General features: G+C 34.0%; 1 protein-coding gene and 1 non-coding gene across 6 annotated transcripts; one reads left to right on the plus strand and one right to left on the minus strand.

Annotated features, from left to right (window-relative positions):
- The first annotated feature begins 6341 nt into the window (after positions 1-6341).
- On the plus strand, positions 6342-8366 carry LOC132640408 (uncharacterized). 5 transcript variants are annotated; one of them, XR_009582223.1, is made up of 3 exons: positions 6342-6693; positions 6785-7694; positions 8020-8366. XR_009582223.1 is itself a non-coding variant. In XM_060356994.1 (3 exons), the coding sequence occupies exons 1-2, from the start codon at positions 6489-6491 to the stop codon at positions 6901-6903; spliced, it is 324 nt and encodes a 107-aa protein (XP_060212977.1). In that variant the 5' UTR covers positions 6345-6488; the 3' UTR covers positions 6904-6912; positions 7133-8366. The 5 variants fall into 5 exon arrangements, 3 of the variants coding, with proteins under 3 accessions (XP_060212977.1, XP_060212978.1, XP_060212976.1); XR_009582224.1 differs by having other exon boundaries at positions 8228-8366; XM_060356994.1 differs by having other exon boundaries at positions 6345-6693; positions 6785-6912; positions 7133-8366.
- Positions 8367-12089: 3723 nt separating this feature from the next.
- TRNAK-CUU (transfer RNA lysine (anticodon CUU)) lies at positions 12090-12162 on the minus strand. Its single transcript has one exon. It is a non-coding gene; the product is annotated as a tRNA-Lys (tRNA).
- Positions 12163-15880: the final 3718 nt, after the last annotated feature.

Raw genomic sequence — 15880 nt, forward strand, 5'->3', positions numbered from 1 at the left:
CTAAAGTTTAAGTTCGATACAATAACCAGTTTTTTAAACTGTTAGGTTATAAAAAAAACTTACCTATATACGTATAATCTTTTAGTGACCCGATTGTGAAAATTCTTATAAATAAATTATATCCTCTTTGATGATCTTTTATAAAAGAAATAATGAAAGAAAAGGGTCGGATCAAAGCGTGTTCGTTATTGCATGTATAACTTGTTATATTAATCGAGATACAACAATTTCTAGGCACAAATCATCCATATTAAAATATTCTTAAGTTGTTTTGAGTCAAATATATTTCATTTGTTTGTTTTCTTGTTTCTGCTTTGCCTGGGCTTGATCTTTCTAGTTCCATTAATAGGTTTTAGCTTCTGAATTAGGTTTCTAATGCGACGATTTATAATCACATAACTATTTTTGACTTACCTTTAATTATAAATTTTCCAAATCCTTTTTTTTTTTAATTTCGTATCTAATTAAACACTATCTCATGAATTGACACAAATAATGCTATTGGAGTACTATTTTTTTTTATCATTATCATATTCTTAAATTTTCCACTTGCTATTGTTTTATGAGGCACATGGATTGTTGGAGGTGCATATGTACGTGTAAGGCAGAGAGCTCCGAATCCTATGAACTTATCCCTTTAGTTGGATCGCAAATTCGCAATTCGTCCCATCAGATTTGACCAACAGCCACTTGTACACGGGCCCGATATTATTTTTTTAAGCTATGTTCATTAAATAATTTTAAAATTTATGATTTAAATAAATTACAAATTTATATGGTAATAAATCATCCAATTAGGAGTAATATGAATAGCAGATAAATAGTACTAATATTGATGAAAAAATTATTAAGAATAACGATGGAGTAATATTTATAAATTAGGCTTAATGCATATGCAACCCCCCAAATTTGTCTCTTTTTTTCACTTTGGCACCTTAACTAAGTGCTATTCCTATTGAACCCCTGAACTCATTCTCAAGTGTGTCTATCAAATTCCCCAAATCTAATTTTTATTAGAAGCAAAAATTAAATTGGAGAAATAAGGGTGGAGTAATATTTTAGACATGTGGTAAGCTATTCATTAGGTCATGAATGTGTTGACTTGTGTTGGTTCTGTTTTGTTCACCGCCAACTTAATTAAGAGCTACTCTATTTTTTCCCTATCAATTATTGCTAATCTTAGCTAAAATATGACATAATTAAATTAGAATATATATATATATATATTAGCATGTTGCTACATTAAAGATGGAATACTATGTAAGTCGGATTGTGTTTGATAGACACACTTCAGGACGAGTTCAGAGATTCAATAAAAACAACACTTAGTTGAGGTGCTAAAATAAAAATAAAATAAAAAAAGACAAGTTTAGAGGGCCATGCATTATAATCAATATTTTGTCCTTTATTTCACCAAATTGGAAAGGAAATTAAATAGTATAATATATTTAATATTCTTCACTCAAAAATCAATATAAAAACATAAAAAATCACTGTTAATTCATTTTGTATCTTCTAATTCTACAGCAATTTAAATGATGTCAGAAGTAATCTGGAAAGCTTGCAATGGAAATACAAAATTAGTACATACTCTCTCCACCAAAAAAGATTATCCTCCTTTTCTTTTCAATCCTTTTCTTTTTAATCTGTTTCAAAAAAATTATTTCCTTTTTATATTTAGAAGCAATTTAACTTTATGAGATAATTTATAATTACACAAATATTTAAGGTTTATTTTGGACTATATATTTTAAAAGTTTTTCTTTATTTTTTAAAGCCAAATTAAAAGAGGACAATATTTTTGAAACGGAGGGAGTACTATTTTAACATTAACAAAAAGAAAACAGAAAAGGTAAACAGAAGCCTAAAGTAAAACAAACTGCCCGTTTGGATTGACTTATAAGTTGCTTATGAGCTGTTTTCAGTTTTTTTGAGTGTTTGACTGGCCAGCTTAAAGTCATTTTGTGCTTAAAATAAGCTCAAAAAAATAATTAAGCCCATTTGACTTAGCTTATTTAAAGCAACTTATAAGCCAAAAAAAAATAAGTTAGACTACTCCAACTTATTTTTTTTAGCTTATAAGCTGCAAACAACTTATAAGCATAAGTCCATCCAAACATGCTCTGAGACATCAATGCGGGACCCGCATGGTCATGAAGCAGAATTTCGGATATTGCCAAGCCAGCGTGTGGCATCAAAACAGAAGTTGGTTGACCCAGTTTATCAGCAAATTAATACCAGCGTGAACAAGTGATACTGCATCAGGTACAACAATTTAAGGCATACACATCTTGAAGTTCTAAAATTACCCTCGTAGGAAGCTGACATGTCAACAAGGTGGTGGCTGCTTCAGCAGCTCACCCTCACTTCTTATATAGGAGAAATATTTTATATTTTTAGGCCCCGTTTGTTCATAGATATAAAAATAAAATTCACATTTTTTTGGAATTTTGGAGTTGGAGTTGTGTTTGGCCATAGTTTTTGAAATTATAGTTTTTGGTGAAATGCAGTTGTAAAAAGTGAAAAAAGTGGATTTTTTTTTAAAAACAAGTTTTTTGAGTTTTTAATATTCCGGAATGCAACTTCAAGTTGTATTCGGAATTTTCATGGCCAAACGCTGATTCTGAAAAAAAAAAAAAAAATCAGAATAAAGTGAATAATTTTTATGGCCAAACGGGGGGTTAGAATTACAAGTTTAATATTTCTAATAATTCCTACATATATATCAGCTGTTTTGTTAAAATTGCTAATTGAATCCTTAGAATATTGTGCTTGTGCTGTCATTACTTTAATTAACCGTGTGGGACAGAGGCTCACGGCTCACGTGCCAAGTAAAAGCAGTATTACTCCATTTATTTCAAAATATTTATAGTTATTACTAAAAATATTTATTTCAAAATACTTATCATTTTATTTATTCAAAATAAAATTAAATCATTTTTTTCTATTTTACCCTTATATTAATTACATCAATGAGTTGATTTTATGAGTTTACATACCAATATTTAAGTGGTTTCATCATTAATGAAGTAAATATTTACTGAGGAGAGAGAATATAATGAAATATGTTAAGGAGGTAAAATATTTAAAATGTTGCCCTTATAAATAATTTCTTAATGGGCGTGTAAATGAAAATGCGATAAATATTTTGAGACGAAGGGAGTACTAATAAACTAGAAAAATATCCCGATTTCTAACAATCTTAAATTTGTTTAATTAATAATAATGAAAGCATATATGTCAAGAATTACAGAGAGATCAAACAATTGAAAATGACGTTTTCTACCAGCACTTTGAAGTTAGACAGAAATGTCTGGTTCCGGAATCTTTATCTTTCTTTACGAATAACAATTTGTTGGTTTTTGACCCAATAAACAATGAGCATTAATTGAGTATTTTAACCTAAGGCATAATTTAATTAAAAAAAATTTAGTGCAAGAGTGTCAGTGTGTCACTATGGTCTATGGTAAAGTAGATGGGATGATTAATGGGGCGTCCGGCGATGCATGGTATATGTTGCAGTACGTTCAGCAGAATTCTATAGTTTTGATTAGAAATTAACTAAATAGTTACATAAAATAATATTGTGAATCCCAATAACATAAATAGGTTGTGAGTTCTATGACAAGTGATCGATTGTCAAAACCCGAGAATTTTAAATTCTTAATCTGTCCCTACATCAGGGAAAGTTCAAATGTTTCAAGTTCCTTTTTATAACTGTCCACTTTTGCATTAGACATAGTTCCAAAGGAAGGGGTCAAGATTTCACTTGTGATAGCGGTTATACATACGTTATGGTCCAAATTTCACCTGTGATAATGGTTATACATGTTGGGGTATTACGAATGGGTGTAAATTGGAAATTAAATATTGAACCTGTTCATGAAAAAGGCTTCACACCTCTTCAATCCTTTATTTTGTTGGCTATAAATACTTAGTCATTTTCATAAGATTTCAGAAATCGAAAATCGGTATTCTTTCTTCCCTCGAACATTGTTCTCGGCATTTGTTTTCGAAACAAAACTATCATAGAGTCATGTGTTTTACTCCGTTTGTTGAGTTCGACAAAGTTATTGGTGTTTGAGGTATTGCTACTCCAACGATAGGTATATATGTTCTATCCTGAGCGTAAGTAATCCAAAACTTTGGGTACCGTGAGAGGATTAAATTCCTTAAAGCCACATAGTGAATTATGTGAGCTCGGATATTTAGTTATCGTTTCTGATTTTCTAATCTAACTATTTTTAGATTATTTTTTTAATTCTGATTTACTGTTTTAAACATATAATAATAACAATACATCATAATGTTCAATGATCAACTCTAGCAAGCATCACACCAAAGAGACTCAGAGCTACTCTTCAGCATTGCAATAACTCTTATGAAGTATAGAGTAGCAATAGGGAAATCAACAGAATTTTGGAAATTAATGCATTGACGACGTATATATATTTCACATAATTAGATTAAGTCAACATACAACAAGAAGTAATTTTTCACACACACATATATATGGTAATCTGGAAAAATAAATAATAATTTGAAATAATCACTTTACTGATATGCATCCAAAAAAAAAAAAAAATGCACCTCAGTATATATATGGTATAACTTAATTATCTTTTTACAGTTTCCCACTTGTGTATGAGGATTGATGAGTTAGGTGGACAGGGAGAGTAATTACTATGGAACATGGCAGGCCACTCCCACTGCAACACTCTTTCACCCTTGCCCCATTATGTTGGGTATTCTTCTCTCTTTCACATGTTAATAGTAATTTTTAAGTTTTACATCATTTATTTACTATTTTTCTTATCATTTTTAGTTCTTTTGTCGTATTTTATCGTAACAACACAATCTAGAGTGGATATTAAGATACTGAGGTAAGGTAATACCTACCTCAAATCTTACCACGAAAACATGGAGCATCAAATAGGGGCTCAAATTAGTCAAAAAAATGAGATATAAATAGTTAGAAGTGGAAACAGAGTCCTTGCTTGTTGTCAAACACTCAAAATTATCAATGAAAACGATACATAGTTTCATCCTCTAAGGGCTATTAATTGAAAATTGCATATACTTGGTAGCAAAATGGCAAATAAAAGGATGGCCATAGTATGAATTGTTAGTCACGAATCTCGCTGCTATACTATTAATTGCAAATAAAGGAAGAAACCTTTTACAAACAAAAAAACTTACAGGGGAGGAAAAACCAAATGATGAGGTAAACATATCAAATAAATTAAATAGACGAGAAAACAATTTGAAACAACACAAATGCGGCATTATTGATAACTGATGTGAAGTTGAAGAGGTAAAATAATAATAGCAGTAAAAAAAAATTATGTGTCAATTAACCTTAACTTATGATTAACGTTACTAATTTCTAAGGTAATACGCTTTATTTCTTTCCTACAAATTAATAAGTCTTTATTGGTATATAATAGAGGGGTTTCAAGAAATCAAATAAATGCCCATAATGAGGAAATACATATATTCTTTTAAGTTTTTAGGACTGAAAATTATGGAAAAAATTCAAAATTCTAAGAAAAAAAAAAAGATAAATAGTAATGTTGGCCAATGAGACATGCCACCTCCGTTTTTCACTGCCTAGATTTGTATTATATATAGATTTCATATGCTCATAATGAATTGACAAGCTTTATGCTGAATGCATGTCAGCCTACCACAATCATTCCCTTTATTTATGTTTAGGACCGACAATATCAAGAAGCTCATGCAAGTATCAATTACTACTAAACTTTTACTCAATTAGTTGAAATCGTCCCTGCATATATTTTACTTCTATTTATTTTGTTCTTATAGCTTCTGAGAAATTACAGGACTAGATCTTTTTCTACTTGGAAAATAAAAGGTCTCATATTCACATTAGCTTCAGACTTCAGTAATTTTTTATCGATCTTGATGCCACCCTTCGTGAGATAAGAAATGATGAATAAATTTGCTTAGTATATGTTGGAAAGAAGCTTTCCTCTACAATGATTTACAATGAAGAAAGGAGGAAGAAAAAGAAAGCTATTGAAAGAGATGAAGATGATGCTGACAAAGGTTGAGTTCGATGTTCCTAAGTACCAAATGTTCTAGCTACGTGGACACATCTCAAGCATTCATTTTATATTTGATGGATTAATTCCCAACCGTTAGATGGTCATGACAGCTGGGATATTTTGGACTCTACTCTCACGTGACAGTGCACATGAGGGAATAAGTTAAGTTATTTTCAGCTTTTCCTTATGCAATAGTAGTAGGAGAAGTGTATAGGTCATTTTCTACTTTTCTTTTCTTTTCTAATTTATTCTTTGCACAGATTGAATTGTATATATACATGTATAGAGAGATGAATATAACAAGAGAAAATTTTCCCAAATCTCAGTCTCTTTTAAGTTCTTTCATGGTATTAAAGCAATAGCTCGATCCAGAATTTTCTCTTCAAATCAGATCATTTGTTTATCATAATCTAATACAAAATGCCTGAGAAAGTTGTAACAGCTGAAACCAGTAACACTGTGAAGGCTATCACCTTTGATGTAGGACATCTTTATCATCTTAACTCTAGTGATGCACCAGGAATGGCTTTAGTCAATACAGTTTTTGATGGGAGAGGATACCCAAGGTGGAGGAGATCTATCTTTCTATCATTATCTGTTAAAAGGAAATTTGGATTCATCACTGGTACTTGTAAATCTCCATATCCAGGTGCTGCAAAGTATGAACAATGGAGTTTGCTATACTGACATGGTGATTTCCTGGATTTTGAATGCAGGTTCAAAGAATATTGCTGACAGCAAAAAATATTCTAAAACAGCTAAGGTGCTATTGGACAACTTGGAGTCTCCATCACCTGCAAAAAGAGCTCTCAGGTTCAGTCCAAGGCAGCAGTGATGTTGCAGGGTATTTCACTAAACTCAGACGACTATGGGATGAATTAGATGCACTTCATTTAACCATATGTTGTTCATGTGTGTGTACATGTGAAGGAAATAAAAAATTAACAAAATCATTTGAAGATCAAAGAACAATTCAATTTCTAATGGGCTTAAATGATGTGTATATTCAAGCAATAGGTAACCCTTTACCTAGTATGTATATTGTCTATTCACTGTTGTTACAGGATAAGAATCAGAGAGAGGTATATGCTGATGCACAATTCTCCTCTAATTCTGCATCTTTCACGGTTGCTGGTCAAGGGAACAGCCTAATGCTCAGCTTCTAGCTAAGTTTGTAGCTTTTATTGCATCAAGACAGGGAAGAAACAATCAAAGGTTCAAAAATCAACCATTCAAAGGAGGAAATGCAGGAAATACAACTCACAAATTCAATGATTTGTCAAACCGCAGCAGAAATTCAAAGGAAAGAAGAAGTTTGATCCAAATGTCACTTGTAACTATTGAAGAAAAATAGGCCACACAGAAGATAATTGCTATAGGCTTATTGGGTTTCCTCAAGATATGGAATTCACTAATCCTAAAAACTATCAGGGACAGGTTAAAGCAAATGCAGCTATCACACATGATGAGGATGAAAAAAATTAATTGGACAGACAAATGAAGTTGACTACAACAACTTCACACAACAGTATAGCAAAGAACAACTCTCAGAGATGGTATATCTGTACAAGCAAGCTAAAATGGCACAGCCAGGACACTCAAGCATTAATGCTAATGTTGTAGCTGGTACTATTTTAAAATATTTAGGTTAATTTTTGCCAGTCTCAAGCCAAGCACCTAGATCATTGATTCAAGTGCTTCTGAACACATGTGTTATAACCCTAATTCTTTCATGTTTCTAATTCCACGTTCTGTGCCTTTGAACATTAGTTTGCCTAATTCTTTCAAGGTATTTGTTACTCACACAGGAAGTGTTTCCATCTTGCCAGGTCTTGTTTTAACAAATGTCTTACATGTTCCAGATTTTAAGTAAAACCTGTTATCTGTTGATAAACTATGTGTTCAGCACAAATGTGATGATTTATTTACATCTAGTGAGTGTCTATTGCAGGGTGTTCTAATGGAGGGTCTTCAAGCTTTTAGTGAAGTTAGAGAAGGGTTTACTTGTTGGAACCTGCTTGTTCTAAGTCTAAGAGTTTATTTCATGAAAATGTATTTTGAATTCCAAAAGGAAGAAATTCCAGTTAAGAGCAGTTTCAGTCAGTTTCAATTCCTGCACATGTTAATGTTGTCCCTAATGTAACTCTTTGGCATGTAAGGTTGGGACATCTCCTATTTTCACCAATGAAACATTTAGAAGGCCCTACAATCAATATGTGATGTTTGTCCTAAAGCCAAGCAAATTAGACTTCCTTTTCCAGTAAGTTCTATTAAATCTAAAAGGAATTTTTTATCTTATACATATTGATACATGTTACAAATCTAGTACTTACAATGGTTTCATATATTTTCTCACCATAGTAGATGATTATAGTAGAGGGAACTTGGACTTTTCTTCTAAGTACAAAATCTAATGCTTTTCCAGTACTATTCATGGTTGAAAGACAATTTCAAGTGAAAGTCAAGGTGATTAGATCTGACAATGCATTAGAATTGGGAAAAGGAACACTAGAATCTGCTTTTGGTGCATCAGAAGGTATTATTGATCAGCGATCTTGTGTAGCAACCCCTCAACAAAATGGAATTGTTGAAAGGAAGCATAGACATCTTTTAGAGATTGCCAGGGGACTCATATTTCAATCAGATGTTTCTTTTTCTTATTGGGTGAATCTATTTTAACTGCTACACACATTATAAATAGGTTACCCTCCAGTGTCCTCAAGGGCAAAACACCATATGAGATATTGTTTCAGAAGCAGCCCGGTTATGATCGTTTACGAAGCTTTGGATGTTTGTGCTGTGTTTCCACTCTACCTCAAGGAAGGAGTAAGTTTGGTGCCATTGCCAAAGCTTGTGTATTGCAAGGTTATCCTTTGGATAAAAAGGATATAAAGTGATGGAATTGGATACTAAAAATATTGTTGTGTCTAGGGATGTACAATTTCATGAAACACATTTTCCTTTTGTTGCTTCTAATCCTTCTCAAATTCCACATTTTCCTATTACTCAACCTATCTCAGATAACATTACTACTAATTCTTCTATTTCACCATTGCCTCAATATATACAAACACCTCCTCTCTCACCTGCTCATTACATGCCTATTCCCCAAACTAGCACCACTCATATCCATTCTCAATTTTGACTCAGCATTTAGTCTATCTCATTCCACTCATGAACAGTCTCCTATTCCTCAAACTCCTCAAGTTCCGCCTCTTCCTCAAGTTCCTAATCAGCCTCAAGTTCCTCCTCTTCCTTAGAATTCCTCATAGATCGTTCAGACTAGAACAACAAGCAGAATTCCTCACAGACCAACCTACTTAGATGATTACATATGCAACAGTTTAGTTTTTGCTGATTTGGATAAAGCTTGTTTTGTTCACACTGAAAAACCTACTGCTTTTTCTTTCTCCTTTCTTTCACTTCTTAACCAGCATGATGTTCAGTCCATTTCTACTCTTACTGAACCTACTAGTTTCACTCAAGCCTCTCAACATTCAGGTGGTCAAAAGGCCATGGACTCAGAAATACAAGCTTTACATGATAGCCATACTTGGGATGTGGTTGAATTACCTCCTGGGAAGAAGGCCATACCCTGTAAATGGATTTATAAAGTAAAACATTTATCATATGGCAGTGTTGAAAGGTTATAAAGTAAAACATTTATCATATGGCAGTGTTGAAAGGTTGAAAGCAAGACTTGTGGTCAGGGGGGATATTCAAAGAGAGGGTACTGACTATAGTGAAACATTTTCACCAGTAGTAAAGATGAATACCATTAGGTGTTTGCTCATTGTTGCAGCTAAAAAGGATTGGTGTGTTTCTCAATTGGATGTCAACAATGCATTTCTGTATAGTGACCTCCAAGAAGAAGTTTTTATGAAGTTTCCAGCAGGTTTAACTCCTCCTAGTCCCAAACATATTTGTCTCCTAAGAAAATACCTATATGGACACAAATAAGCTTCCCAGTAGTGGTATACTAGCCTTGTCGGAGCTTTGAGTTTTAAAGGCTATTCTTCATCTCTAAACGACTATTCTTTGTTTTTCAAACAAACAGGGGATCTTGTGTCAATCTTAGTAGTATATGTTGATGATATTTTGTTAACAAGCAACAATCTATCAGAAATTGATGATATTAAGTGTTTTCTCAATTCTGAGTTCAAATTTAAAGATTTGGGCAATATACACTATTTCTTTGGGATGGAAATTTTACGAGAAAGACAAGGTTTTATCGTTAGTCAACGGAAGTTACCTTAGACTTGTTAAAGGAATTTGATGTGTCACATCTCATTTGGATCCCTATTCCAAACTCCAAGCAGATGATGGTCCTTTGATGGAGAATCCCACTGCTTATCGGCATTTGTTCGGTAAGTTAAACTATTTAACGCATACTCAATCGAATCTATGTTTTGCTGTTCTCACCTTGAGCCAAAACATGCAAAATCCTTGTTTGACTCATTTTTATGCGGGATTACGAGTACTCCGCTATTTAAGTGCAGATCCAGCCCAAGGAATTTTGCTTTCTTCTAATCCCTCTTTCTCATTGTTGGCTTTTTGTGATGCAGATCGGACCACTTGTAGAGATTCACGCTGATTTGTTAGTGGTTTCTTTATTACCCTTAGTGGAGCTCCAATTTCATGGAAATCAAAGAAACAAGTCTATATTTCCCTGTCCTCTGTTTAAGAAGCGTATCGTTCTATGCGGAGGGTCACTGCTAAACTCACCTGGCTTACTCGTCTTCTTGAGGATCTTTCAGCCCCAAATTCTCTTCCAATTCTTATTCATTCCAATAGCTAGACTGCTATACACATTGCATGCAACCCAGTCTTCCATGAACGCACAAAACATGTGGAGTTGGACTACCATTTTGTACGTTAACAATTTCTTTCTGGTCTTATCATTCTATCTTTTGTTCCTTCAATAAATCGATTGGTAGATCTATTTACCAAACCTTTGTCTGGATCATCTCATAGAGAAATACTCAGCAAGATGCGGGTCATGCCACTCCCCTCCATCTTGAGGGGGGATGTTGGAAAGAAGCTTTCTTCTACGATGATTTAAGTGAAGAAGGGAAGAAGAAAAAGAAAGCTATTGAACGAGATGAAGATGATGCTGACAATGGTTGAGTTCAATATGTCCTAAGTACCAAATGTTCTAGCTACGTGGACACATCTCAAGCATTCATCTTATATTTGATGGATTGATTTCTAATCGTTAGATGGTCATGATAGCTGGGATATTTTGGACTCTACTCTCACGTGACAGTGCATATGAGGGAATACATTTGTTATTTTCAGCTTTCATTATGCAATAGTAGTAGGACAAGGGTATAAGCCATTTTCTACTTTTCTTTTATTTTCCAAATTATTCTTTGCATAGATTGAATTGTATATATACATGTATAGAGCATGGGAAAATTTTCCCAAATCTTAGTATCTTTTAAGTTCTTTCAGTAGATGCCCCAAAAAAAAGTTACAATTCCTCCCCCTCCCAAAGAAAAAATAACTACATTTTTTTCAAAGATTAAAATCTGAATAATCACGCGCCCACCATTGGACGAGATGAAGATGATGCTGACAATGGTTGAGTGAATATGTCCTAAGTACCAAATGTTCTAGCTACGTGGACACATCTCAAGCATTCATCTTATATTTGATGGATTGATTTCTAATCGTTAGATGGTCATGATAGCTGGGATATTTTGGACTCTACTCTCACGTGACAGTGCATATGAGGGAATACATTTGTTATTTTCAGCTTTCATTATGCAATAGTAGTAGGACAAGGGTATAAGCCATTTTCTACTTTTCTTTTATTTTCCAAATTATTCTTTGCATAGATTGAATTGTATATATACATGTATAGAGAGATGAATACAACATGGGAAAATTTTCCCAAATCTCAGTATCTTTTAAGTTCTTTCAGTAGATGCCCCCAAAAAAAGTTACAATTCCTCCCCCCCTCCCAAAGAAAAAACAACTACATTTTTTTCAAAGATTAAAATCTGAATAATCACGCTACACCCACCATTGGTCTTGAACCCATGACCACAAGGTTAAGAGCCTTGCGCTCTACCAACTGAGCTAGACGGCCTTGTTATTGCATTTAGTTGTCATAACGTTAATAATTTTGATTATGCTATTTAGATATTGCTTGATAATATGGTACTGCAAAAAGTATGGCCTTTCTAACTTGTAAAGATTTTCTTCTCTGCATGAGTTTCTAGCACAATGAAGACAATCAAGCTTCTTAGTGGTTGTTTGCATATAACGGCTATTTTAGGTTCTTTCCAGTATTTAGCTTGAAGTTGTAAATACATTCTAATGTTTTTGAGGGGCAAAGTCTATAAGGGTCCTATTGATTGAACATTAAAGGAAAGAACTTCTATAGTACTGCTTTACCTATGTTGTTTACTTTTTCACTCATCTTTACTTTTTATACCGACTAACTTTGTCCATTTATAATTTGAGCTTTGTAAGAATCTATGTTTTGATGCTAAAAGTGTCTCGTGTTCGAGGTGCATTGATAGTTGAGTCCAATATAACTGTGAGGAGGACAAAGTCAGTATTGAAGTAGACAAAACTGAACTGCTATTATTATGCAATTATAAAATGGAAAAGGGCCAAAAATGTCCTCGAACTATCGGAAAAGGTCTAATTATACCCTTTTTCCGTTTATTCTGCTAATAATACCCCCTTCTTTACATTTTTGTCTCACTTATGTCCGTTGACTAACAGTTAACACTAAATTTAGAAATATTACTATTTAAATCTACGTGATAACTTCTTATTGGCTGAAATTAAAACACTTGACCCATTAAAAATGCCCACCTATATGTACCTATTTTCGGACTAACCCGCCCCAAACACTAACCCAACCCGAAACAAAAAGTCTAACTAATAAAAGAGACCGTACTTCTATTAAACTATATGGATGCAAAAGATCCATGGAAGTTGCAAAGAACATACACTCGATTTTGGGTACATATGGGCGGGTCTCTGCATAAGTAAGGAAAGTAAGAAATCTGATATCAGATTCAGAAAAAATCAGGTTTTTGAATTATTTATAGGCCTAATAGCAAAGAAAAAACAAGTGACATAAGCAAATAACAAGGAACGAGAAAAATGCTACATTTCAGATTTACAAAATTTAAAATAGTTCAGAACTGAGTTGTTCTTTGAATGACTATTCAAGATTACTCCTTAACCGTAATTAATACATTAAATACTTACCTTACTCATCTCCGATATGAAAACATTATTACAATTTTATTGTGTTTTCTAATCCTTTTTATTCATTTCTTCAGTTCCTCACCAGATCATCTCTTATGAAATTGAGTATATGCTCTCTGCAACTTTTATGGACCTTTTGCTTCTATTATAAACGATTTGTAATCTTCATATGATTACTTTGCATACTCTTCAAATCACCAAAAGCTTTTTGCAATCCTACCTTCTCCCTCTTTATTTCGACCATCGGATAAGTTTTCGGCCAATTATTTGTTCCAAAAACCTTTTCGCAACTTCCTTTCGAGTTTCACAATGTCAGCACCACAATCTCTTTCTAATGAAACTAAAACTCTCTCAACATGATTTTTCCGCTCATTTTACATACTTAGGACCAATTCCCAACTTACTTTGTTTAATCTGTCCCAGGTCTACCTAAGATCACTTTAAATGCTTCAATCACCAAAGAGCGGAAGCGAACCTGCACGGGTCCCTCTACCAGTTCCTAGTCCGGGGCTAAATGGACCAAGAAGAACACCCTCAGGGATTCCAGAAAAATAAGGAGTAATCCTTCTTGAGCTCCCGGGGAACAAACCCCAGCCTCCATCACCACCGGTTTATCCCTGGTGTTTGACTTAGACAATGAAGGGCCAGAAGAAGCGGAGACGCCCCTGAAGAGGAGTAAAAGAAGAAAATGACCTGAAGGCGCTATCACTTTCTCGGGGGAGGATGTTGTTCCCTTTAGCGGATTAGATCATGGGGGGCGAATGGACTCTCAATTTCGGGCTCCCTTTGTTTCATCTGTCGGGGAGCGTGCATTTTCGGGTGCGACAATGTTAAATTCTCCGCCTTCTACATTTTCCATTCCTCTTCCAGCCACACTGGCCGTACAGCAGGCTCCAACCCCTGGTCGTCGAAGGAGATCGACTTCCCAGAACCCCCCATCATCTCCTCTCCGGGAGGAACTGGTAGACCAATACCCGATCTAAGTAGAAGACCTTTTTGGATTTCGAAGTGTTTCTTTCATGGTTCCGGCGGAGTGCCACCTCCTATCAAAGCATGTTGGGGTGGTCAATTACATGAAGCACGTGGCCAGTGATAAAGACCAGAGAAAGATGGACAAAGTCTCCTCCGAGTGCGTTACAACGCTGGCATGCATGCTGCTGCCCATGTAACTCTTTTGTCGTTCGCTAAATATATTTTCCTTTTCCTTCTGGATTCTAACTTTGTTTCGTCTTCTAGGCCAACCTTCTCAGTGTAAACGGGCTCCAGAGAATGATAGAGGAGAAAGCTGAACTTGCGGCTGAGAGGGACTCGGCTATGGAGCGGATGCTGGCCGCTGAGGCCAAACTTTCAAAGGTCGAAGAGCTCGAGGCCAAGCTCGAGAAAGTGGAGGCGGAAAAGAAAGCTTACAGCTAGCAGGCCAATCTCCTCCAAACTCAAGTAGATGAGTGGAAAGGAAAATGAAGTCAAGCTCAGGACTCCCCGACTAGTATTGTCACACCCCTTTTTCGCGCCCTGAAGGACACCCGTTTTATTATTAAAGGGTTTTTTCAATTGAAGTGATAGTTTTGAGTAGAGATTATTTTATTTATAGAGTCGTCACTTAGAATTGAGTTTTGGTGTTTCGTGTCACTCTTTGTCCGGTAATGATGAATTAGAGTTTTGATGTTTCATGTCCCTAATTGAGTTTTGGTGTTTCATGTTCCCATTTTAACCGAGTTAAATTAGAGTACAACATATTGGAGATTCCTAAATTGTTTTATTTTAAGGAGTCGCCACCTAATTGATTTTAAGGTGAATTAGGTCACCTAATTATTAACTAGGGTAAAGCTAACTAAACCTCTGTTAATAGTCTGCTTAATCAGTGTGATTCTAGGTAAGGGTTCTATATTATCCTAAATGGAAGGGGTTAGGCATCCTTTAGAATCCGTTAATTACGGTTATTCGGCCAAACTGAGGTTAATTAATTAGGGCTAAAGATGCAAATATAATATTTAAAATTAAAAAAAAATAGCTTATAAATATTGCTAAAGTTTTTAAAGAAAAAATGTAATAATGCTGTTTAAAATAATACTTATGAATATTGCCAAGGTTTAAAAATAAAAAGAATGCTAATAAGACTTATAGGAAAGTATAATGATTTGCATAAACAAAAACTTCAAATGCCATTTAAAATGAAAAACTTATAAATATTGCTAAAGCTATATATAAAACGCTATTTGCAGAAAAATGTGATAATTTGCAGAAAAGGGAAATTTCAAATGCCATTAAAAAAAAACTTATAAATGTTGCTAAGGTTTTAAATAATAATGCTATTTTAAATAAAAACTTGCCAAAAGATGATTTGGATATGAGTAGACGAAAATGCGGATTTATACAGCGTTTTAATAAATATTTGAAACAAACAATCATCAACTATACTTTAAAATATGCGTAATTGACTCAAAAACTTTGAAGAGTTATTTACAAAATATACTTGAGTTTGTATTTGCGTGTTAATGCCATTTATTTTTTATTATTTTCTAAGATAGTAAGGATAAATTACGATTCCCCTAACTCAAAATATGTATTCACGCCATTTT

Source organism: Lycium barbarum, chromosome 5 (assembly GCF_019175385.1).
Source record: "Lycium barbarum isolate Lr01 chromosome 5, ASM1917538v2, whole genome shotgun sequence".
Lineage (NCBI taxonomy): Eukaryota > Viridiplantae > Streptophyta > Magnoliopsida > Solanales > Solanaceae > Lycium > Lycium barbarum.

What these genes read in the sequence shown, in the direction of transcription:
- LOC132640408 (XM_060356993.1), top strand. Translation starts at nt 6,489, where the DNA reads ATGCCTGAGAAAGTTGTAACAGCTGAAACCAGTAACACTGTGAAGGCT. An exon ending in GAAATTTGGATTCATCACTG is followed by an intron (nt 6,694 to 6,784) that starts GTACTTGTAAAT and finishes TTTTGAATGCAG; the next exon opens with GTTCAAAGAATATTGCTGAC.